This window comes from Phalaenopsis equestris, unplaced genomic scaffold (assembly GCF_001263595.1).
Source record: "Phalaenopsis equestris unplaced genomic scaffold, ASM126359v1 Scaffold000302, whole genome shotgun sequence".
Lineage (NCBI taxonomy): Eukaryota > Viridiplantae > Streptophyta > Magnoliopsida > Asparagales > Orchidaceae > Phalaenopsis > Phalaenopsis equestris.
In genome coordinates, this window is record NW_018164744.1 from 592,398 (window position 1) to 618,556 (window position 26,159).

Here is a 26,159-nt window from a genome sequence, read left to right on the forward strand (position 1 = left end):
TGCTCTAGTCGTTAGTTTGCTTTTTGGTAATATCTAAAAAAGTTGGTCATTTAAACACATTACTGATCCACAGCTGCTTTTATAGTGGTTCTTATACTTGGTGTTATAATTCCCAAAATAGTTAAAATTTTGCACTTCAAATGGCTGTTGTCATGGTTGCTGTTATAGTTCCTTTAGTACTTACCTGCTGTTCTTAACAATCATTTTTTGATATCTCGGGTATATTTCAAGAAGTGATGGTGATATAGATGGCTTCGGTATAAATGAAAAATTTTTAAGTTGGTGGCAACACTCTTAACTGATATCAGTTACTTGGAAAATATTTTACTTCGATTCCTGGATTCATTTTATTATGGAAATTGGTAAGTACCTAATCATCTTTAATCCAATGTTGTTGTTATACTCGAGTGTCGCTATTATACTCGAGCGGTGCCATTTATTTTTCTGCTTCGCTTCCTGGTTTCAAGTAAAGGCATTCGTTTTATGAAACTAGTAACAGCTGCTTTTAAAACGCTTTTATCTGCCACAGTTGATTTATGAAAAAAAAAAACACTGGTTTATGAAAATATGCATTGATTTATGAAAAAAAAACATGGATTTTCAAGAAAGATTGGCATGCATAAAACTCAATTCCTATGCATTTACGTATATAAGGCCTTAAGCTTCATTTTTTTTAATTACTTGTCACCTTATCTGTGCTTGAATGGGTTTATTTCTCCTTTTAAAAGTTATATGATGGTATTTTATCTGTAATATAAAAGATTTTGGGTGGCGTAATGATTAAAGGGAGGAAAAAAGTTTATATGTTAGATATGTGAAAATAGAGTATTTGGCTTATATGCATGTAAACACCCCTTATTTTTTGTATAGTAAAATCGCAATTGGAGCATCAGGTGATATCAAAACTTTCTGGGGATCAATTACTAAAGGGAATGGGATCAAATTCAAAACAGCTTTGCTTGTTGTTTTCGTATGTTTTACCTGCAATGCTTTAGAATGCAATACTTGTGATGCTTTAGACAAAGTATTGCTTTGCCTTCACCTTTAAGAGTTCGGTTTGTTACTTGCTAGTGCTTACTTGGTCTTCCTTGCAAAAATTAATGTGAAAATCAAATTATTTTGCAGGATTACATAATCAAAATGAGCTCAAGCAATTCGTCGAGCTTTAGGGGACCAAACACTGAGCAGTATATTGTGATTGCAACCTCCTTTGTATTGTGTCTAAGGGAACCAAACACAGAAAGGCAACAATATTGGATGCAAGTTTTATAGATGTCTCACAAATAGAGACAACATGTTTATTCAATGGGCTGATGAATCGAAGTATGCAACACTGGAGCGAAATGATGAAAAGATAATGACATTTGAAGACATGGTGAGGGATAATCTTAAAGAGCTGAAATTTCTTGTGAAAAACTTGTTCTTATTTCATTTTGTAATCATAGCACTATTTTATTGTTGTTGGTGTTGTTTTTTATTTAGTGATGATATAATTTGAAGGACAAACAGTGCTACTTTAAGTGTTTTTTGGTAGACAAACTCATCTATTTAGATGAGATACAATTTATGTTGGAAGTAATATTTATATGATTATTTTGACGGGAAAAAATTGGGTTAATATTTATCATGACTTCTCTTATGGCATTGAGTTTGAAAGATAACATTAAAAATTATCATTGGATTGACTAAACAAGAAGCACTTTAAAAACTGTGTTTCCAAACAGTTTAAACCAATCTGTGTTTCTATATGGAGAGCATTACAATCATTCTGTCGACAGACAGCGCTTCCAGAACAGTGTTTTTTAAACAGACCAGCTGTTTTTGAAATACCAGCTCATAAACAACAACTTTTCAATAGCAGCTTCTCAAATCAGCTTTTGCTACGGTCGAAGCCGAAATAAATGCACCCTAAGTTTAAATTGTGGGAACAATAAAACGCTAGCTTTGGTATCATTCAATATCAAAAAATCGGCATCGTCCTTGTGCATATCTAGGTCTATGCAATCAAATCTACTAACAGTTATGATCATGCTCAATTTCTCCAATTTAATTCACTTTGTCTCGCTTTTGTTTGCTGTGCCTCCTCTCTCACCCCTTATTAGTGGAATCAACTAACATAGGTTCAGTTGAACAGGTGGCAATCGGTTTAAATATAAATCTTATGATTGACTTTTACATTGTTGTGAATAGTAATTGAGAGGATAGTTAGAGTTCATAATGTCAAATGGTTGTGATGGACCGATGATAATATCAATGATAAACTCAAACATACACAGAAGTTTGTAGTTTAGATTTTGAATCGTGTTCAATTTTAGATTTATTTGTACGTGTAAGTTCTGGCTCAGTCCCTAAAAGCAATTTCTGTATTAGTTATTGGGGAAGCTCAAATTGAGATTCACATTCTATATTGCATGCAAATTCATTCTCCATTTATAATCATCTCCTAAATCTAAAACTCAAGAAGTAAATTTGATACTTTCATGGTAGCAACTTTAGTAGGCTTAAACTTGACCTTATGCGATGGCAATGCTTATTATGGGCTGTTATGATGAGATGTAAAAGAAATCTCCAGACAAATACAAAATAGCGTGCATGTTATTGACATCATCAATCTTATCAATAGCATATATTATTTGGTTAATGTAGGAAGAATTCTCAAAACAACCCTTCAAATACAGAATTTTCAACCAAACCAAAAACTCTAAAAAATCTGACATATGGTTGGAATGTGTGTCGGTTGAAGAGATTGAGGTAATACGTCGGGTTAGGATTAGCACCTAACTTAACTTGAACACCCAAATCATAGCCCTGAAAACATACACAAGCACTAACCTAAACAGAAAAATAAACATTTTCAATAAATAGTATCATGCTTATGTCATAAATGAAGCAACTATTATTATCAATAATTATGTGTTCCAGTTTTGAAGGTTCATTTGCAAAAGAGAAAATCAAGGCGTTGTCAGATGATGTAATGTAATCCTAAAAAAAAGCATAAAATGATTATTAAAAAAAAAACTTATACCATCGGATGTAAGTTTTTTCATGGCAAGCACATTTAAAAAAACACAAAAAAAACATAATTTGACTGATGTTATAGAACATAGATCACAAAAAAAACATCTTACAAATTTTTCATTTAAATCTTTAAAATTATCAAGATAACTTGAGTTAATAATTTATAACAGATAAAACAAAGAAACAAAGCACAGGCTATGTTAATTTACTTTTTTTGACAGCTGATACGAGAAGAAAAAGAATAAAAGGGTCAAATTTCTACAATCACCTAATTAATTTTTGCATCAAGTTACTAAGATAATAAGATTGACCTGAAAAACAAATAACATACTTGCATCACTTAAATCCATAAAAAAGCGGAAAACTGGTCCATTTGCTTCATTCTTGGTGACCCTTGCAAATAACTTCTTAACCCAATCAGGCGCCCTGGAAGAGAAAGTCAAGTCAACAATAAAATCAAACTCCAGGATGAGCCAAGATAGACATTTGTCGGTATATGCCATCAAATTTCCTCACAGTTTAGTGTTATCTCAATCCCCCAAGGCATTGAAAGCAAGATCCTCAAATGTAAGATAAATTTATTTTCTTAAAATGATGTGCTAAAATGAAATTTAAAATTAATAAAACATGAACATTACTTGAATATATTGGGTAGAGCAGAAGTTTATGAATTAACATTTCCAACCAATTCGGCTGGGAGCAATAAAAAGGCCAAACCTGATAAGAGGCTTGCAAAATAAAAAAAAAAACTTCAAAGGGTCATCATAAGCAGCAATACACAAGAAAATCATATTGGTTCTATTTGATCAAAATTTATATAAGATTTCGTTGAGTTTACAAATCTCCATCAAGCTCTCTTTGATATTTGATTTTGTTACACGATGAATATTCAAAGGCCTATTAGTTATTAAATTAAACAGTACCTAGAGATTTCAGACACGTATGAACTACAAGATTAGGCTCAAAATTTCCCGTAAACAAACGCCCCTCATATTAATTACCCTCCTCAAGTATAGGAAAGCATTTATTATTATGGATAATACAAAGGCACTACAATGCCTTGCTTTAATAGCAACAATTGGGATCAAATAAGAGAATATATTCCTATTAACTTAAGAGAAGATATTAGAGGAATGATAGCAAACCGAATTGATATTCCACCGGTCAATCATCTCGAGTTTACTTAGTCAATGGAGATAGTCGACCCAATGATCATTGTCATTCAAAGAGACCTCATAAATATTAGGGAAAAAACTTTCTAAAAAAAATACTAATTCTAAGTTAGAATTTTTCTAGCAAAGGACTTTATACCTTATCAAGTACGACTTATGGCTCACAACTCATTAATGTAGCCATTAGGGAACATTCGAGCTTATCTCATACTCCAATAAAATGGCATCATATAATTAGGCCAAATGCATGGTCAAAAAGTACATGTCAGATCCTTACTGGAGTGAGATTTTTTAGTATAATTATATAAACGAATGTAAAATAATATTAATATTTTTTTAATGCTAAATAAACTAAAATTTGTTATCTTTAACAAACTACAACAATAATAACAAAGCCTTAATCCCACAACGTGGGCTACATGAATCTTTTTTCTCCATTGTGTCCTATTTAGTGTCATATTTTCATTTAGTTCTGATAAATTAAGATAATTTTTTATACATTAAGCCCAAGTCTTCCTAGGTTTACTTCTGTGTTTCTTAATATAAGTCGAATCTAAAACATCTACTCTCCTAATCGAATCATCCGATGGTCGACGTTTAATGTGACCAAAACATCTAAGACGACTCTCTCTAATTCTGTCAGTCACTGGAGCTACACCAACCCTATCACGAAGATATTCATTTCGCAATTTGTCTCAAAGTGTAAAGCCACTCATCCACCTAATCATTCTCATCTCGACAACACTTAACTTAGTATTATGCTTCTCTTTTAAAGGCCAACATTCATCACCATAGAGCATTGTAGGCCATAGAGCATTGCAGGTCTCACCACCGTCTTAGAAATTTTTCTTTTCAGTCTTTTTTAGTCTAAGCGGTATTTTTCAATCACACAAAAGGCCCGAAGCATTCCTCCACTTCAACCAACCAACTTGAATTCTACTATTAACATCTCCATCTATATCACCATCGCTTTGAACAACAGACCTGAGATATCTAAATGATTCACATCTTTTAATAATTTGATCACCCAAAGTTACACTTCTGTCATTAGAGCTACTACTACTAAAATTACATTCCATGGATTTAGTTTTAGTTCTACTCAAATGAAGGCCTTTAGACTCCAATGTAGACCTCCATAATTCAAGTTTTTCCTAGACTTTTTCTCTCGTCTTATCCACGAGAAGGATATCATCAGAAAAAAGCATGCAACAAGGTTCATCCTCCTGTAAATGTCCAGTAAGACCATTCATAACTAAAGCAAAAAGATAAGGGCTTAAAGCCGACCCATGATGTAATCCAACGGAAATAGGAAAATAATTGGTCAATCCTCCTTCAGTTCGAACACAAGTAACAGCTCTAGCATACATATCTTTAATGACTGGAACATAATTCATATCAACACATTTCTTCTCAAGTTCCAAAGGATATCGCTTGGAACCTTATTGTAAGCTTTTTCAAAATCAATAAAAAACAAATAAAAATCAAATGTATCAAATGTAGATCCTCCTCATTATCTCTGAACTTCCCCATCAAACCTCTCAATAAATGTATAGCTTACAAAGTAAATCTGTCCGACATGAATCCTAATTGATTATGAGAAATCTTTGTAATATGTCTTAACCTATGTTCAATTACTCTCTCCCATAATTTTAAAGTATGACACATCAACTTAATTCCCCTATAATTTGCACACTCTTGTGCATTCCCTTTATCCCTTTAATTCCCTTTATTCTTAAAAATGGGGACCAAACTACTCTTCCTCCACTCCTAAGGCATATTTTTAGGTTTTAAAATAATATTAAAGAGTTTAGTAAACCAAGAAACTCTCAAATCTCATAAATATTTTCACACTTCAATTGGGATATCATCAAGTCCTACAGACTTTCCACCTTTAGTTTTCTTTAAAGCCTCATCAACTTCTTTTTTACCAATGCAATGATAAAAATTAAACGTTTTATTATTATTAACGATATTAGATCATTAAGGTCGATCGTAATTTCAAAAACTTCATTAAAAAGTTTATCAAGATAACTCACCCACCAATGTTGAATATATTTTTCTAAGAAAAACAGTTTTTGATTTTCATCTTTAATACACTTTACTTGAGTTAAATCTTTACTTTTCTTTTCTCTTTGTTTGGCTAGTTTAAATCAATCATCGGGGTAAATATGTGCCTCAAAGATTTCACATGTTTCCATGATAATGACATGAAAAATGCAAAAGCATTTAGTTTATATAAAAGTTAATATCATGAGCCATGTCAACCATTTATTTATTCACAAAGAATTGAGTTCAAAATTTTGTAAATTTATAAGGCTTGTCAGCACTATCTATTCATTCATTGAGCATCAAGCCTAAACAAATTTATGCATATGTATGACATTCAAATTCAATTTCAAAAACATTAGATTATAAGATTAATAATATGGAAGGTTGGAGCTTAAATCCTGAAGATTTGAGAAAGGCTCAGAAGTCAAGACTCATGGACCTACTATTCAAGTGAGGCACTCCCCCTGACACATTTACATTACTTCTTATAAGATAATTATTATGCTCAAAAGCCTCATCAACAATCCTAGCTTACTTGCAAATAAATTCCACTTTTTTTGACATTTGTGCCTTTTCTTCTAATTTTTGGCCATTTGGAAAAGTTAATTCAAATTTTCTAAAGGAGAAAATAGGAGTATACAACGCTAAGTGAGTGTAAAAAGGCTCAAGAATGTTCAAAATATTTAATGAAAATTTTTAATCTTGTCTTTTTTATGGTTTTTAGAATTTTCTAGTTTTTCTTTAAATTCTCTTATTCTTAAATGACTCAAACTATTAAGAGCACTCATTGACCTTATTTATTCATGCACGCATGCATGTTATGTCTAGTTGTTTGAATCAAAGAATAAGTTTCATACTTTCTTAGGCGACATACATGCTCTTGAAGCAAACAAATTTGAGAACGTTTCTCAAAGAGTGTGTGTTGCACTTTAGAGTTACACTAATTTCAAATGCTGGAACCCTGATAGCGATAGCATTTTAATTGATATATCACGAGGATTCACATTTGGGCATGTCAAAATGTTTTTATGGAATATGCTTGCCTTATTGACATATCATGCACACATTTTAGAGCCACTTTGTTCATTTTCTTCTACAAATTTGTTTAAAATTGTGATAATGTTGATAATAAGTTTCTCAAAAGTTGCATAAAATAACTTCCGAATTTTCATTTTTATTTGTACAGTTTATTATGCAATTTGATTTGGGACATGTTTCATATTCTTTAATTCAGAGATTTAAGCTATTACATGTTTTTCAATGTGAGATACAATACTTCCATAGAAAAATTACACTTTTTTGAGCGACAAACATGTTCAAAAGTGAACTTTTGCCGACTAGTTCAAAAAATAGTCTTTAACTTGTACTTTATTTATGTCATACTCAGGCAAAACATACGAGAGAGAAATTTATTTCTATAATAGGAGCACCTTGCATGTCATTTTCATGCTGCTTTTATGCAGATAGTGCACGATAAGATGGCAGGGTGGATATCAGAATTTGCATTCATTGCAAACCAAAATTCATTTAAGCCTACTTTTCATTGTTTGCTCTTTTATTCAATGTCTTCTGCCATTTTAAGCATTCCCATTTTCTCAGTTCTACACTTTAGTTTAGTGTTTTATCTTTTTATCACATTATTAAGGTCCGGATATTAATCTGTTCAGCATTTTCTTTTTTAATTTTTGGTAGATTTCACATGTGCTACTACATGACTCTGGCGATGAGTGCCGCAAAATTTGAGTCTCCTGCTGTATTAGGAAAAGTGCAAAATGAGTAATGCAGGACATCACAGCTGAAATTAATTCTTCCACAACACAAAAAAAGTCATGTAAACAAAGTGCTTAAAACATTTTGATAAATATTTGTGCACAAAATGTATGAGAATTTTTAGGAGCTTTTTCTGCACAAAATGTAAGCATCGGTGAAATATACTCAACTTTGCATCAAGAAAGACAAGTTCGGGGAGCTTGCCATGAGACTTAAAACTACCTTGCATGCCTTCTTTTGATGTGTGAGATAGAGCAAAATGAAAAAAGGGCTTGTGACAAAGAAAACAGATAAGGAGAAAGAGGCTTATGACTGAAAATATAGCAAGAAAGAAAAATAGATGGAGGCTTGGGCATATGAAAAATGCTAAAGACCAAGAAAAAAATGTTAAAAAAATAGATAATTTTTTTATACTTTTCCTACCCCCTTATTAGACATAGCACCAAAAGGAGGCTACAATCACTTGCTCGTTTCTAATATTTTATGAGGTGCCCAAGCAATGCCAATTTTATTGACCTTAGGGGTCGCATATTGGACCTCCCCCCTTTTATTAATATACATTTTTTTTAAAAATGTGAGCATACAAAGGCACTCTAACATGCATGATAACACTGTTGTACTATCACACGTTATCAAATTAGGAGGAAGAGCGAAAAAACACAACCAATCCCAATTAATAATGCTTTTTAAGCAAACTTTTAATGCAAAATTTTTATTCTTTTGTTTTCATTGTTAATTAGAAAGAGTCGTCTTAGATGGTTTGGTCACATTAAACGTCAACCATACGTCAACCATCCGATGACCCGGTTAGGAGAGTAGATGTTTTAGATTCAACCCATGTAAAGAAAGGCAGAGGTCGACCTAGAAAGATTTGGGCATATTTTATCAAAAATGATCTTAATTTATTAGAATTAAATGAAAATATGACACTCAATAGGATGCAATGGAGAAAAATGATTCAAGTAGCCGACCTCACTAAGTGAGATAAAGACTTGTTGTCTCTGTTGTAATAGGATGCAATGAAGAAAAATGATTCATGTTGCCAACCCCACGTAGTGGGATAAAGGCTTGTTGTTGTTGTTGTTATTGTTGTTGCCGTTGTTATCATTATAATTATCACTACAGAGGTTTTTTTTGTGGTATATAATTATGTTTTATTACATATATATATCTTTTTAACTTATTATTTTTAAAATTATATAGCCTTTATGAATATTATTTTTTTATCATTTTCATTATTTTATTTATTATTAAACTTTAGCATCACACTAATCAGCTGTGGAATCAATTTTTACATAAATCTTATTTTTTAATGTGTGTAGAAGCCTATATTCTCTTTTCTCTTACATGTGGAGGTTTTTTCCTCTTGTTAAAGCATGAATAATACAAAAAGTTCTTTGATTGTTTGGCCCACTAGATACATCGAGACAATCCATTTGATAAATCAAGATCGACTAATTTAGAATAAATTCTAAAAAGGAGCACCATAATTTTTTTCTTATGATGGTAGGAACTTTTTACGAAAATATTGTAAAAATAAGTATAACGTGATTGACTCGATGGTTCCTTTTTCATATTTGAAGTAACATAGTAACTCACCCAATGACTAAGCAAATATCTTAAAATACATTTCTTTCTCTTACTTACATTGCCAGACAATTTCTATACAATATATATATTTAATTTAAGAAGGTCGCCTAGTGACGGTGCAAGTTCCTAAAAAAAAATTTTTCTTACCTATTATGTGTGACTGTTATATAAAAAAAAAAAAAAAATATTTATTCACAAAGAATTGAGTTCAAAATTTTGTAAATTTATAAGGCTTGTCAGCACTATCTATTCATTCATTGAGCATCAAGCCTAAACAAATTTATGCATATGTATGTTATTCAAATTCAATTTCAAAAACATTAGATTATAAGATTAATAATATGGAAGGTTGGAGCTTAAATCCTGAAGATTTGAGAAAGGCTCAGAAGTCAAGACTCATGGACCTACTATTCAAGTGAGGCACTCCCCCTGACACATTTACATTACTTCTTATATGATAATTATTATGCTCAAAAGCCTCATCAACAATCCTAGCTTACTTGCAAATAAATTCCACTTTTTTTGACATTTGTGCCTTTTCTTCTAATTTTTGGCCATTTGGAAAAGTTAATTCAAATTTTCTAAGGGAGAAAATAGGAGTATACAACGCTAAGTGAGTGTAAAAAGGCTCAAGAATGTTCAAAATATTTAATGAAAATTTTTAATCTTGTCTTTTTTATGGTTTTTAGAATTTTCTAGTTTTTCTTTAAATTCTCTTATTCTTAAATGACTCAAACTATTAAGAGCACTCATTGACCTTATTTATTCATGCACGCATGCATGTTATGTCTAGTTGTTTGAATCAAAGAATAAGTTTCATACTTTCTTAGGCGACATACATGCTCTTGAAGCAAACAAATTTGAGAACGTTTCTCAAAGAGTGTGTGTTGCACTTTAGAGTTACACTAATTTCAAATGCTGGAACCCTGATAGCGATAGCATTTTAATTGATATATCACGAGGATTCACATTTGGGCATGTCAAAATGTTTTTATGGAATATGCTTGCCTTATTGACATATCATGCACACATTTTAGAGCCACTTTGTTCATTTTCTTCTACAAATTTGTTTAAAATTGTGATAATGTTGATAATAAGTTTCTCAAAAGTTGCATAAAATAACTTCCGAATTTTCATTTTTATTTGTACAGTTTATTATGCAATTTGATTTGGGACATGTTTCATATTCTTTAATTCAGAGATTTAAGCTATTACATGTTTTTCAATGTGAGATACAATACTTCCATAGAAAAATTACACTTTTTTGAGCGACAAACATGTTCAAAAGTGAACTTTTGCCGACTAGTTCAAAAAATAGTCTTTAACTTGTACTTTATTTATGTCATACTCAGGCAAAACATACGAGAGAGAAATTTATTTCTATAATAGGAGCACCTTGCATGTCATTTTCATGCTGCTTTTATGCAGATAGTGCACGATAAGATGGCAGGGTGGATATCAGAATTTGCATTCATTGCAAACCAAAATTCATTTAAGCCTACTTTTCATTGTTTGCTCTTTTATTCAATGTCTTCTGCCATTTTAAGCATTCCCATTTTCTCAGTTCTACACTTTAGTTTAGTGTTTTATCTTTTTATCACATTATTAAGGTCCGGATATTAATCTGTTCAGCATTTTCTTTTTTAATTTTTGGTAGATTTCACATGTGCTACTACATGACTCTGGCGATGAGTGCCGCAAAATTTGAGTCTCCTGCTGTATTAGGAAAAGTGCAAAATGAGTAATGCAGGACATCACAGCTGAAATTAATTCTTCCACAACACAAAAAAAGTCATGTAAACAAAGTGCTTAAAACATTTTGATAAATATTTGTGCACAAAATGTATGAGAATTTTTAGGAGCTTTTTCTGCACAAAATGTAAGCATCGGTGAAATATACTCAACTTTGCATCAAGAAAGACAAGTTCGGGGAGCTTGCCATGAGACTTAAAACTACCTTGCATGCCTTCTTTTGATGTGTGAGATAGAGCAAAATGAAAAAAGGGCTTGTGAGAAAGAAAACAGATAAGGAGAAAGAGGCTTATGACTGAAAATATAGCAAGAAAGAAAAATAGATGGAGGCTTGGGCATATGAAAAATGCTAAAGACCAAGAAAAAAATGTTAAAAAAATAGATAATTTTTTTATACTTTTCCTACCCCCTTATTAGACATAGCACCAAAAGGAGGCTACAATCACTTGCTCGTTTCTAATATTTTATGAGGTGCCCAAGCAATGCCAATTTTATTGACCTTAGGGGTCGCATATTGGACCTCCCCCCTTTTATTAATATACATTTTTTTTAAAAATGTGAGCATACAAAGGCACTCTAACATGCATGATAACACTGTTGTACTATCACACGTTATCAAATTAGGAGGAAGAGCGAAAAAACACAACCAATCCCAATTAATAATGCTTTTTAAGCAAACTTTTAATGCAAAATTTTTATTCTTTTGTTTTCATTGTTAATTAGAAAGAGTCGTCTTAGATGGTTTGGTCACATTAAACGTCAACCATACGTCAACCATCCGATGACCCGGTTAGGAGAGTAGATGTTTTAGATTCAACCCATGTAAAGAAAGGCAGAGGTCGACCTAGAAAGATTTGGGCATATTTTATCAAAAATGATCTTAATTTATTAGAATTAAATGAAAATATGACACTCAATAGGATGCAATGGAGAAAAATGATTCAAGTAGCCGACCTCACTAAGTGAGATAAAGACTTGTTGTCTCTGTTGTAATAGGATGCAATGAAGAAAAATGATTCATGTTGCCAACCCCACGTAGTGGGATAAAGGCTTGTTGTTGTTGTTGTTATTGTTGTTGCCGTTGTTATCATTATAATTATCACTACAGAGGTTTTTTTTGTGGTATATAATTATGTTTTATTACATATATATCTTTTTAACTTATTATTTTTAAAATTATATAGCCTTTATGAATATTATTTTTTTATCATTTTCATTATTTTATTTATTATTAAACTTTAGCATCACACTAATCAGCTGTGGAATCAATTTTTACATAAATCTTATTTTTTAATGTGTGTAGAAGCCTATATTCTCTTTTCTCTTACATGTGGAGGTTTTTTCCTCTTGTTAAAGCATGAATAATACAAAAAGTTCTTTGATTGTTTGGCCCACTAGATACATCGAGACAATCCATTTGATAAATCAAGATCGACTAATTTAGAATAAATTCTAAAAAGGAGCACCATAATTTTTTTCTTATGATGGTAGGAACTTTTTACGAAAATATTGTAAAAATAAGTATAACGTGATTGACTCGATGGTTCCTTTTTCATATTTGAAGTAACATAGTAACTCACCCAATGACTAAGCAAATATCTTAAAATACATTTCTTTCTCTTACTTACATTGCCAGACAATTTCTATACAATATATATATTTAATTTAAGAAGGTCGCCTAGTGACGGTGCAAGTTCCTAAAAAAAAAATTTTCTTACGTATTATGTGTGACTGTTATATAAAAAAAAAAAAAAAATTTTTCTTACCTATTATGTGTGACTGTTATATAAAAAAAAAAAATTTAATTGACTATTTTATTTTTCAACAATTAGAGCATTATGTCGAAAAAATTTATTTATATACATCTCGCTAAGACATTAAGTGAGTTCTACTTTTTTCTATTTTTGGGTGAATTCCTAAATAAAGGATTTTTATATCGGCATGCAAATTATTTTTTATTAAATAAAATATCATTTTCTACAACAAATGTTAGAGATAAATTTTGAAGGAGTTATTTACAACAAATGACATCCTCTTTTTATCTTATAGTACGATTTATTTCCTAAATTATCATGAAAATTAATTTTAAGAAGTTGATAAATTATTTCGCATTACATTTTATTTGAGTTATTTTTTTGCACTAAATTATAAAATTGAGCTTAAAATAAGAGAAGTTATAATAAATCATAGTAAATTTATAAATTTTTTTTTTTTTCATTGTATGGTTCAGCTTGATTGACTGATTTTAGAGTAATTTTACAAGTCTTTCACAATTTTAATCATTTCACCCCCTTATGAATTCAATGTGACTTTGTAGCCTTTTATTACTTTGAACATGCATTTCCCTTCCCTAAGCAATTGCAGGCACTTTGTAGATATATTTATAGCATTTGACATGCTTATGATAGCCATGTCAAATGCATACAGCTTTCTGACACAGTATTTGTCCAATATTAAAGCTAAAGATCATGTCATAGCAGCCGCTGGGTTCTTATTAGACAACGGTCTTCCCTCCATCTACCAAGCATTCAAGACAAAGATGTCAACCACTACACTCTTAATGGCCATCCCCCCACCTACCAAGCATTCTAGACAGTTATTTGCACAAGTTTTCAACCTATTGGGTTAGATGACCTATACTCATTATGCAGCGATGAAGCCGACCTTACAGTCAAACTCTAGATAGAAATACAGGTTTCGACTCGGACTCAAATTGTTGACTGAAATAAACTCAGGTGATTGTTTTCCTTTTCTTCCATTTGTCTGCATTCTCATCCTCTCTTCTATCTTTCTTTTCTTGGAATCGGCTACAAGAATCTCTACTATTCTTGGTTTCAACTTGGTATCAAAGCTTTCTTCTCAAGCGACCACAAGTCTGATCCTCAAGATGCCAGAAACGTCTACAAACCAGATCTCTCCCGATTCCACACATACTTCAGCCCGACGGCTACACTAAATCAAACCCCAACCACTCACTATGGCTTCTTGTAAAACAAAATCTTGCCGCGGCTCTATAATTTTCCATCTCCCCGTCATTACTACATTATGTCCTGAATCTTGATTCTTGCAAAGAACTTTGGCTCATATTGGAACACTGTCTTCAATCCACCAATCGATCTCGCAAAATTCAGCTCAAGAATGAGCTTCATAATCTCATCATGAAAGATCAATCAATGACACGGTATTTATCCAACATTAAAGCCAAAGTCGATGTCATAGCCGTCATCAGGTCATTCTTACACAAAAAAGATGTCATCCACTACAGTCTCAATGGCTTTCCCTCCACCTACCAAACATTCAAGACAACAAAGATGTCATCCACTACATTCTCAATGGTTTTTCCTCACCTACCAAACATTCAAGACAATTGGGTTAGATGACCTATACTTGTTGTTATGCAGCGAGGAAACCAACCTCGTAGTCGAACACCAGAACAAAATACAGATTTATCCTCAGACCCAAACTGCTAACTGAAATAACTGGTGATTGTTTTCCTCTCCCTCCAATTCCCTGCATTCTCTTCGTCCCTTCTGTCTTTCTTTCTTTTCTTGGAATCGGTTATAGTAATCTCTATTATTCTTGGTTTCAACCCTTTCAATAGCTTTATCTCAAATGACTTCTGATTATCTATAAGTTTCTTTAATTTTTTGGATCTGAATTTTTACTACTGTTATCAGCAAGTGATTGTCCAATTTTATTTACTTTATACATCTTGTAGAATAGCAGCGGTCTTTGACAAACCCAACAAATCCTCAATATAGATCTCCTATATTCTTGAATAATCCCCTTGATTTCTATTGTTTGATGTTTTTGTGTCAGATTTCTACATGTGAAAACCAAAATGTAGGCAAAAAATCATATGAACCTTCACTTAAAAGGGTGATACCTCCTGAAGATATTCATTCCAGCGAGAGAGCAATCTTGTACAAGAAGCAGAGTGGAAAAATGATAGTAGAAAGATTTAAATTCATTCCACAAAAAAAAAAAAGAGCGAGTCCATAACTGACCAGCACAATCTCATGTAAATGCTAAAGAGTTTCAAAAGATTGATGCTATAAAAAGTGTTGTTAATTTAACTCACGCACAAAACCGAATGTAGGCTTTGAACGCAAGAGCTTGTGATCAGATATAAAGCACCCAACCACTAAGGCAAATGGGATGCACATAAAAATGTTATTGATGATACAAATTTCTGGAGGCATAAAAATTAATTCAATGGATAGATAATGCAAAATTGAAACTGTAATATGAAATTTCTCTGGTTGGATTTTAAAAAATTTCTATTATTTTTGGCATAAAAAGAGTTAGATGAAAGTCTGGATGAGTTAGCAAATGAGATAACTTGATGTCATAAGCATTGCTACATACAACAACATTACAAGTTGCTATTGTGATCACATGTGAATGCCTTACGAATAAAAATCTGGGTGGTGAGTTTATGAAAGCATTAGGTTGGATATTTGTATATGAAAGCTTTGAGAGAACAAGTCATTTAGTTAGCTTTTATAACATACAAATAATATTCCATAAAATAATAGGTACAGTGATGAGGCAAAATTCAAACATAGATTGCACGCACAATTTAAACTATAATGGGATACCATTTCAGGAATAAAAAAATGAGAAAAAATTTCATAGAGAACATGCATGTATCTCGCTTGATTTCAGAACGACTTCTGAATGAAAAGGAAATTTTTTTTAACAGAGAGAATTGAAAGAATACTCAGAAGATTTCAATGTGCACTATAAACTAGAATACAACTTTACACAAAATCAATTGCAAAAATGCCTTAAAAATTGCAAAAGCAGGAAAACATCAAACGGGTAAGAAATTATTAAGAGATGCTCCTACAAGACCTATTGAGCATATAAGACCTATAAAAAATTTTTCCTTTCCAATAAGTCTAATTTCAAGCTTGTTGCTTGAGATAGAAATATTTTTGAAATAAATCATATTTTCCTTACTAATATTTTGTAGCTTTTTTTTATGATAATACTCTTTTGAAATGCTTTAATATTTATTACTACATCAGCATAAAATACCAAAAATATGTAACAAATAATTAACAATGCAAGCAGCAAGAACATATAGAAGAGACTGCAACATTAATATATGATATTAATTTTTTTAAGTAAAAAAAATATCAAAATAAAAATATACTTGTTTCTCCATCTTAAACTATATGAAATTACATCACTTTCCTGAATATAACGATCCAATGGATAAAGCAAACGCCCGCTGAGTTGATATTCCTATATAGAATCTAATGTCTCAATGTCTTCCCCAAACATCAAACTGGTATATTTTGGACCTAAAAAGACCATTCAATATTGAGTAGGCAAGAATTGAGGCTATTTACATAAATTTAAACAACACTCAATGAGATATCACATTGTGGCTTTCCATGTCTTCCCCAAACATCAAATTAGTATATATTGGAGCTAAGAAGACCATCCAAGGCGAGAATTGAGGCTATTTACATAAATTTAAAAACCGCTCAATAAGAAATATGTATCATATTGTGGCTTTACAACTATCATATGTTGGAATGTTAATTGGGTAGCTTCAAACAAGCTCATGCTCAAATCAAAAGATATATACCGCTCAAGCAAGAGAAACACAAGTACTGTCGTATGAGATATCACTTGTGAAAGTTCATGTTGAATGTTTTAACTATTACAAGGTTGCTCAATTGTTCTTCGAACTTAAAAGAGTTGTGTACAAGCCATATACAAAGTTCAAATCTAATATGATCTAATGATATCGACAGAGTTTTAGAGAAATAATTAGGAAAACGTAACAAGTTTGATATAAGTATACCATTTAAGAATTTGCAATTGAATATGAAAAACACTTAATGCAATTGTCTAACTAGTTAGTATAGACATATATCTAATTATAAAGATTAATTAAGTTTTTTAGTTATCGACAAAAATTTGAACATATTTTTTGTTCATGATTGATAATTTTATTATTCTCAATTTTAACATAAGAATTCCGAGAAATAAGTTTAGACAACAACAACAAAAACAAGCCTTTCTCCCACTAAGTGGGGTCGGCTACATGAACCCTTTTTCTCCATTGCGTCCTATTGAGTGTCACATTTTCATTTAATTCTAATAAATTAAGATCATTTTTACACAATATGCCCAAGTTTTTCTAGGTCTACCTCTACGTTTCTTAACATAAATCGAATCCAAAACATCTACTCTCCTAATCGGATCATCAGATGGTTGGCGTTTAATGTAACCAAATCATCTAAGACGACTCTCTCTAATTTGTCCCCCATTGGCGCTACACCAACCCAAGAAATAAGTTTAGAGGAATCAGAAATCCAATTTTTTCATTCTAATTGCAATTGTATCAAGCCCAACTTTGGACCCCTTTGAAATACACTCCTTGACAATGGATTTTTTTAACCTGAATTGATAGCAATACAGATCTTGATAGATATAATTTCTTCCGAGAAGATTCTCATGAAAAACTATATGAATTTTCCTTTGATGCATTTAATAGGAGCATTGTCGATAACATTGACCAAAAGAATGATAACGTTAATGCAATTGATAGGAAACTAAACAAGAAAATTAACTAGAGATTCTTCATGCACTTGAAAATATTGAATTAAGTCTTGCATCTAATATCTCAAGAAAAAATGTATGCAGAAAACTAAGTAATTGGCCATCTCTAAGCAACTTGGATTTTATGTTTCAAATGAGTAATGACTAGAGTATCAAGCCCAACTTTGATCCCCTTTGAAACATGCTCCTAAACAATGTAGGAGCTCTTGAAATTGAATTGATAGAAATACCAATAAATGTTAATAAATAATTTATTTCAAGGAGATTTTCATAAAATAAAGTACTTGAATTTTTCTTTGATGCATTTCATTGGAACATTGCAAATATGATCAACCAAAAAAATGATAATGTCAATGTAATTGATGGGAAACTAGATAAAAAGCATTAACTAGACGATGATGATGGTGATGCTAGGATAAATATGCTTTCTTCTATTTCCAAGAGAGTCCTAAACACAATATCATAGCCCTATTTTGAAAACTTTCACCAATAACAAAGACCAAGGATTGACAAGTTGCTCATAACAGATGTAATCCCTATTGGAAGAGAATAATATTTGTGCACAAAAAAAAATGAAACTATAAATGATAAGAAGGGTGACTTTCAATTCTTCTTAAAACATGTAGGAGCCAAGGGGTGACCTTGGCTGATGCTAGGAAAGGCGCCTTGCATGCTATTTTTACCTATGAAAATGAAAAATAAGAGTGTATTTCTCTCTATGTGGCTGTTCGGCAGATGTTAAGTGACAAAAAACTAGCACTTGAATGGAAATTTACTAATGGAGATTCAGTATGAGCAATAAAGATGGATTTAATTACTTTGATTTGGTCAGAGCTAGCACATGTTCATTGTTGAAGTAAGGGGGTAAAACATAGCAAGATTGTCCTAAAATTCATTAGAGCATCATTTCAAATAGTGCAACTCGAAACACCGGCTAATACAGCACCCAAATCTAAAAGTAAATTAAACAAAAAGTGGGGTTGGACAAAAAATCTCATTCTCATTTAAACTTCATGCCAATATTGTTACTATTATCCACTACACCTTCCCACCAAGCTTTCCCAAATAATAAAAAGAAAGATAGTATAGTGAAGTTATTATATTTTCATCCAGGGAGCATTCATTGACAAAAGTTGAAGGCATTTGACAGCTCATTGAGATATCAAGTGGCTTTAGTATTTCACGCTACCACCTAGAATCAATTGAATAAATTCCCAAGTACCCCACGTGTCATAATCAGACAAAAGTCATAAAATATATCTTTACCCTACTTGGAGCTGCGGTACTGAATATTCTGAAGCAAATATTCTACTAATTCCCCATAATGTACCTCTCCATTATATCAAGATCCTGGTTCATAATAGTTGTTCTGGGCCTCTATTGTTGTTGCTCTAATTCTCTTGAAATAGGATACCCACGCCCTAAAAAGTGGGGGAAGGGGTCACAATCTTCCCTACTGATATCGGAGTTCCGGCATCAAATGGAATAACTGGATGTAGTGCAGTTGTTTGGAATGTCACTGGAATACTTATCCGAGTAAACTCGGTGCCTTTATGAAGTTTTCAATTCCACATCTGGAGCTCAGAGCAATCTGGAAGACCTTCAATTCTTAAAGCTCCTCTTTGGTGTCAGAGAAACTCTTCCATAGGGTGATTGATTGAACAGTTGATGAAATATCTGGTATTAATACATATTATGTGCATTGGCTCAAGCAACTTCCATTCTATAGAAAAACCTAATTTGAAAAAATGCTTGCTAATTAGCAGAATGGCAGGCTAGGAAAAGGCCAAGAGCAATAGGATGGATAGTTTTCTTTTATATTATGTTTACTCAATATCAAAACCAGATGAATAACTTTCTTTTTCTCTAACAAAAATTCTCAAATCAATAATAAAATATCTTCATTTATACTCATAAATTCACAATCAAGGTATTACCAACGCCTGGTGATCTCAGTCCTTACTTGCCATAGAGCTAAGCGCCTACCCTTACATCTTAATCTTAGCATGCCTTGTGCAAGTCCGACATATCAAAGAAGAAAATAGAGTAGTGACTGCCACATACTATTGAAACGATAGTTTAAGAAAATATCAATCCTTCTTCCAACGATCAATATCAGCTCCCAAATAAAAATTTTAAAAAATAAAAAATGAAAACTGAATAAACAATTAACGCACCTTTTAGTGACGAAAGGGATGTCGAAATGCGTGGTGACGGCCATAAGGCCATTGCCCGAGCGATCGAGCATGCTGAATACCTGTCCAACAAAAGCGGGTCCTCCGCCACCCCCTCCCTTTCGGCTAGAGCCGAGTCCATCGACTCCAACGCTCGATGAAAAGCTCCTTATCGAGCACGAGGGCAAGGCTAGGTTCTGGTTCTGTCCAAGAGAATATAACGAAGAGGGTGGGGAGGAAGAGGACAGCAGTACAGGTACAGTAACGACTGAAAGCGGGGATGGAGGCGGCGGCGTGATGTTGGAATGGGTGTTGACGCGGTTGGGGAGGAGTGCGGCGAAGGGCAAATTAGAGAGAATATTCGCTGTGAGGGACTGCATGCACCGACCAGCGGATTGGAGGAGCAAAGGAGGGTCTCTCTCCGACGAGGAGAAGGTGGAGGGCATCATCGCCGACGCCGAGGGTGGTGCGGCGGAGCTTGGAGGCTTGGCGTGCTGATTGCAGCCGGGGGATTCAGGCTCGGCACATTCAGGTTTCTTCTAGAATTCTTTCAGGGGCCGATCTGATCTGATGCAACCCAAAGTAAGATTTTCGTAAAGCTTATAATTTTGAATTTAATAGATTCTGACAGAATTAAATCCCAAAAATTGTTGAGCAAGAGATATAAATAAATTTGATTAAATTTAATTCACAAATAAGAGTAGAGCAGGGCTATGAAGCTACGAACACACAAGTCAAGCTTAATGTTACCTGTCCCCACAACAAATTTAGGATATATAAGATCAAAATGTTTCTATGCTTATTCATTTATGGGATGACTTATTAAACTGATTTCACTATATATGACATGATTTTAGCTCATATGTGGAGTATAGATCTTATTTTTGGTTGAGGTTTACCCTATTTTTTTAGTAACCTAGGGTCTAGCTACAGGACTTTCCTATTGACTATTCCTAGATGACTAAAAAAGGAACCCTCATAATTAGAAATTCTAAACTTTTTTTTGCTCAACGTGAAGTTCCACATATTGGTTTTAACCTCTAGCACTTAGTAGGTGGGGTCAATATGGAGGAGCTCAAGAGGAGTTCCCCATAAGATGGTCCCATAAGATGGTCAAGCCGTCAAGCCTTAGGACTAACCCTGGGTGGTCTGGTCTTGGTTAGGCTAGCTTGCACACACTACAATTTTTCACACAACCCAAACCCTAGGACCCCTTGATTTAGTCTCCTCACTCATTTTGGAAACTCATATGGGTGGACCCAAACCCTTAGCCTTTGGCTAAGAATGTTAGGATCGGCATATTGAACATCCAAAATGAGTCATCATATGGCTCATATCACTTTGACATGGCTTCATGACTTACTTGTCCACTATAGCCCAAACTTCCACCAAATTACCAAAATACCCCCACAACCCTATCTTTTGCCAAAAATTCCTAAAATTCCCTAAATTCTCAAATTCCTTATCAAAATCATCTCAAATCATTCTATACTACCCAAATTGACCAAAATTCACCAAAATGCCCAAAATTAGCCAAAATTATCAAAATGTCCCTCATGACCCAAAAACTCCCAAAAATTCCAAAATCATCCCAAATATGCCCAAAATTAGCCAAAATTATCAAAATGCCCCTCATGACCCAAAAACTCCCAATAATTCCAAAATCATCCCAAATGTCCCCAAAATCAGTTTGAACCACTCCCATGAACCTTTGGACCACTCCCATGAACCCAATTTGACCAAATTGTCTCATTTTGACCAGAACCCACAAATTGCCCTTAAAGACCCAATTTCCTCAAATTAGCCCCAATGTCAACCAATTTGACTACAATCTTCTCCAATGTCAATTACAAACTCAAATTAATCATGTACAAACCTGATTGAAGCCCAACCCACACTCAAGCCCAAATTCATCCCCAATTTTAAAAGCCCAAGCCCTTAATTCATTCAAAAAGCCCAAAATTTACCCAAAAGCCCGCATGATAAATTTCCCCTCATCATCCATTTAATCAAAAACATTCCCTAAGTTTCCAATTCATGCCAAAATTATTCCAAATGAAGCCTCATGACAAACTCCACAAAAATACCCCATAATTCCAAAATCCTTTCTCATGCAAATTATTGATCAAGTCAAGGACAAGCCATGAAGTCATCCCCAAGCCATAGGTGGGTCATGTGAGTTTTTGCCACCTCACCAAGCCATTAGTGGCAAAAGGAGGAACCAATTTCAAGCTTCATTAAAAGAGGTTTTAACCCTTGTAATGACACACTCTAACCCATGCTTAGCCAAATCCCTTGGATGTAGACCTCTCCACACTATTTCAGCTGGCTCATCTGACTTTGGTAAGCCATGGGAAGCCACCCAAGTCCATTCTAATGGGGCTAGACCATGGTTGACCCAAACTAGCTCAAAGCCCCTTCCATTTCAATTAATCACCTTTACAAATGGCAACCCCAAACTGACTGTTCCAAACTCAAGCCCTGACCACCCTGACCAGATTGTGACCCCTCCTTGGGTGGCTAGCCACCTTGGCTGCCGAAAAACACCATGCCCGAGAGGTCAAAAAAGGTCAACACCCAAAAATAAGCCAACTGAGCTACACCAACCCAATTGGACACTTGCACCTTTCTTCCCTCCACCTAAGCAGTCTCTTGCCTCCAAGCCACCTCAGCCATCCATGGCAGCCACCATGGCCTCCCGTATTTAAACTCATCCTCTAATGCCCAAAGGGGGAGATGTTCAAATTCCTTGGAGAGACTCTGCCAATTTGTTCCCAGAGCTTCTCCAAGATCTCCTAAGCTCAACCATCCCTTTTCTAGCCCTCTCCTCCACTGACCAGAGCCAATTTCTCAGCCTAAGTTTAAGCCCAAAACATGACACTTCTGAAAACTCCACCAAATCTAAATTAACTTCACCCACAACATCCCCAGAGCCAAAGAAGAAGTACCCCATTGAAAGCCCCATCACCATACCACCCTAGCCTAGACTTTGATCAACTCCCCAAATTGTGTTTGGTTGATTTAATAATCGGACCCAAAAAGAGCTCAAATTAGTGCTTGAAGGAGCTTTGTGAGGTCCTCACGAACTTGTCAAACACTTCTAATTGAGGCTTCACCTCTTAGACAAAGGTATTGAGCCTCCCCCTCATCCCGAGCTTAGATTAATTCCCATGCATGTGTGCTATATTTCATACCGTATAAACTATATGGATGTGTTTTTCTAGGCTAGATGCATCTATAGGAACAAACACAAAGCGATTTTAATGAGTCTAGGTCGAGATATTAGGGTTTTAGTGTGGACGGCTCACGGGTTACCCCAATTAGGGATGAAGTCGGACAACCGTTGGATTGCGCATGTATCAAACGAACGGAAGAGATCGCGTCAAACAGACTCTTGGTGCATGAACAGCGAGCCAAGTTAGCGCTGACTCAGATGGCGACACCAAACCCGAAGACGCCTCGTGGAGGTTTCGGAGATGCTGAGGATTGCGTGGCATCTCATGGTTTAAATAGAAAAATAAGGATTTATTGATTTAATTAAATTCCATAGCTTAGAAAATCCATATCTTGGTGTAAACAAATCATAAAAATAAAATAAAAATACCCTCATGCTCAGTGAATAAAGGAGAATAATGTGGAAATGGTTTCATGTCTGTTGCGTCCATGTGTGATTTTTAAGTAATTAAATATTTTATTTCTAACTTTTTTTCCATTGGCATTGATGTTTCACCATGACTTGATTCTTAGGGCTTCGGTTCTCTCTGTCATGAGAGATCTTCCCTAATTTATCTAAGGTCAAGGGAGATCTCTAGACAAAGATCTCTATTTTCAAGCATATAATGTATGTTTTGATAAAATAATTACAATAATTAAAATATTAATAAAAAAAAATAAAAAAACTTATTTTGGTAGGCTCACAGTGACTAGAGGACCCTAGAAAAAATATAAACTTGGTTTAACTCATTAAGAATAACCCTATTTGTCACCAACCCTTAAAAATAAAAGAAAATTAAATTGGAATAACTATAAATGTAAATGGAATAAAAATTATCCTCGACTGTAATTTAAAGTCAGAGTAACTCTCCATAAAAATTTCAAGTCATTTGGGATTAATTTAACCACTAAAATTAATTAATTAAGTGAAGTTACATTTTTAGCACTAAAAAAATTGGAATAATTAAAATACAATTCAAAAAATCACCAAATTGGCTTTGGGAGCTTCTTATGACAATAGGAACCTAAGAAAAATAAAAATGTAATTAAAATAAATATTTCATTTTAAAGCTATTTTTTAAATATTTAAATAATTAAAAATTAATTAAAAATCATAAAAATTTCAAAATTGTAAAAATACAATAAAATGTCATATTTGGCTTCCTCATCACTTGGGACCAATTAAAATAGTTCTCCTAATTTTCTAAGTCAAGATATTAATTTTTAAAGGCTTAAAAAATGATTTTTCTTTAATTTTTCACTAAAATAATTCTAATAATTAAAATTTAAACCAAAAAAATATAAGATTTGTTTATCTGGGTTCCCTGGACTCAAAGAGATTTAATAAAAACATAAAATTTAATTTTTCCACTTAAATAAAATATTATATTTAATTAATACTCAAAATGAACAAATAATTCTAATAATTAAATTAAATCTTTAAAAATCATGAAAATTGGTTCAAATGGTTCTCTGACCTAGATGAACCTCCAATAATTTTCTTAATTACATAAGTTCTGTTTTGGTTGAGTTATTTAATTTTCATTAAAAATCCCTATTTTTGCATTAAAATAATTATAAAATTAAATAAACTAAAAAAATCACATTTTCTCCTATGATGTTTTAATTAACTCATGAGTGGGGTAGCACAAACAATTTTAAAGTCATTTGAGTTTAATTTAATGAATTATGAAGTGTTAAGGCCTTAAGGGCAAAATGGTAATTTTGGAATTTAAGTCTTTATTAATATTTAGGTCTAATCAAAGGGTAAATGGGTAATAAATGATCTTAATTGACATGTCTAGATGATTGAAATATAAAAATGATAATTGGTAACAACTAATCACACTTTGGTCTCATTAAAGATAAATTTGTAATTTCTCAAATTGATGAAATTCAAAAGAGTAATTAAATAAGGAGACATCAAGGTTGGGGTTTGACTTTGGAAGATCATAACCCACTAATTTAAAACCCCAATTAATTGTTTAAAGTAATTTATAATTCATGATAGGGATTAAGAGTATAAATATTTAAAAAATTTTCTAAAAATTACAAATCTACTTATTATGTTTTAAGGGCTTAGTAGTGAATTAGGCTTAATTAAAATTTTGTATAATGCGTTTGATAAGGTTTAGAAAATGAACTATAAATAATTTGAAACTTTTTAAAACACTCTAAGCCCATCTTTAAAAATCAAACCGACTAAATTTCTTAATTAAGTCAGATTGCCCTTAAGGGCCTTTACCCATATAATTCGTAGGTGAAGCATCAAATGATAAGTACCCCACTTAAAGGGATAATCAAAATATCAATGTTCATTGAGCATAAGGGTATGAATTGGGTGAATCATATAACAAACATAATAAGACCAAAATGGACTCTAGACGATTCGAGGGATTGTGAAATATCTAGGGTATTACCTAGGACCTTTTTATGATCCTTTGGGAATCTCGGAGAACACTTGGATATATTATGATTTACTTGATGGAATCATCCCCAGAGATGGTCAAATTGGGTCCACCAATGTATAATATAGGGTCTGGTAGACACACTTCAAACCCGTACTCTTTGCTTTTCCTACAAGCATGTTTTAATTTCTGCAAAATCACACACACACACACACACACACACACACACACACACACACACACACACACACACACACACACACACACACACACACACACACACACACACACACACACACACACACACACACACACACACACATATATATATATATGCATTGAAAGTACTAATCTTTCAGGTGGAGGAATGAGAAGAATTGACATGTACGCTTTTAAGTTTTTGCATTGAAATTTAGTTTTATTTACCTTTT

At 33.0% G+C, this 26,159-nt stretch overlaps 1 protein-coding gene across 1 annotated transcript in view; it reads right to left on the reverse strand.

Moving 5' to 3' along the window:
* Nucleotides 1-20,679, reverse strand: part of LOC110025555 — a 55,748-nt gene extending 35,069 nt beyond the window's left edge. The window contains exons 1-2 of the mRNA XM_020726108.1: nt 20,111-20,679; nt 3,350-3,444 (exon numbers count right to left, since the gene is read on the reverse strand). Coding sequence (XP_020581767.1) covers nt 3,350-3,444; nt 20,111-20,556 — 541 coding nt within the window. The 5' untranslated portion in view covers nt 20,557-20,679. The remainder of the gene's footprint in view (nt 1-3,349; nt 3,445-20,110) is intronic.
* Between the last annotated feature and the right edge of the window lie 5,480 nt (nt 20,680-26,159).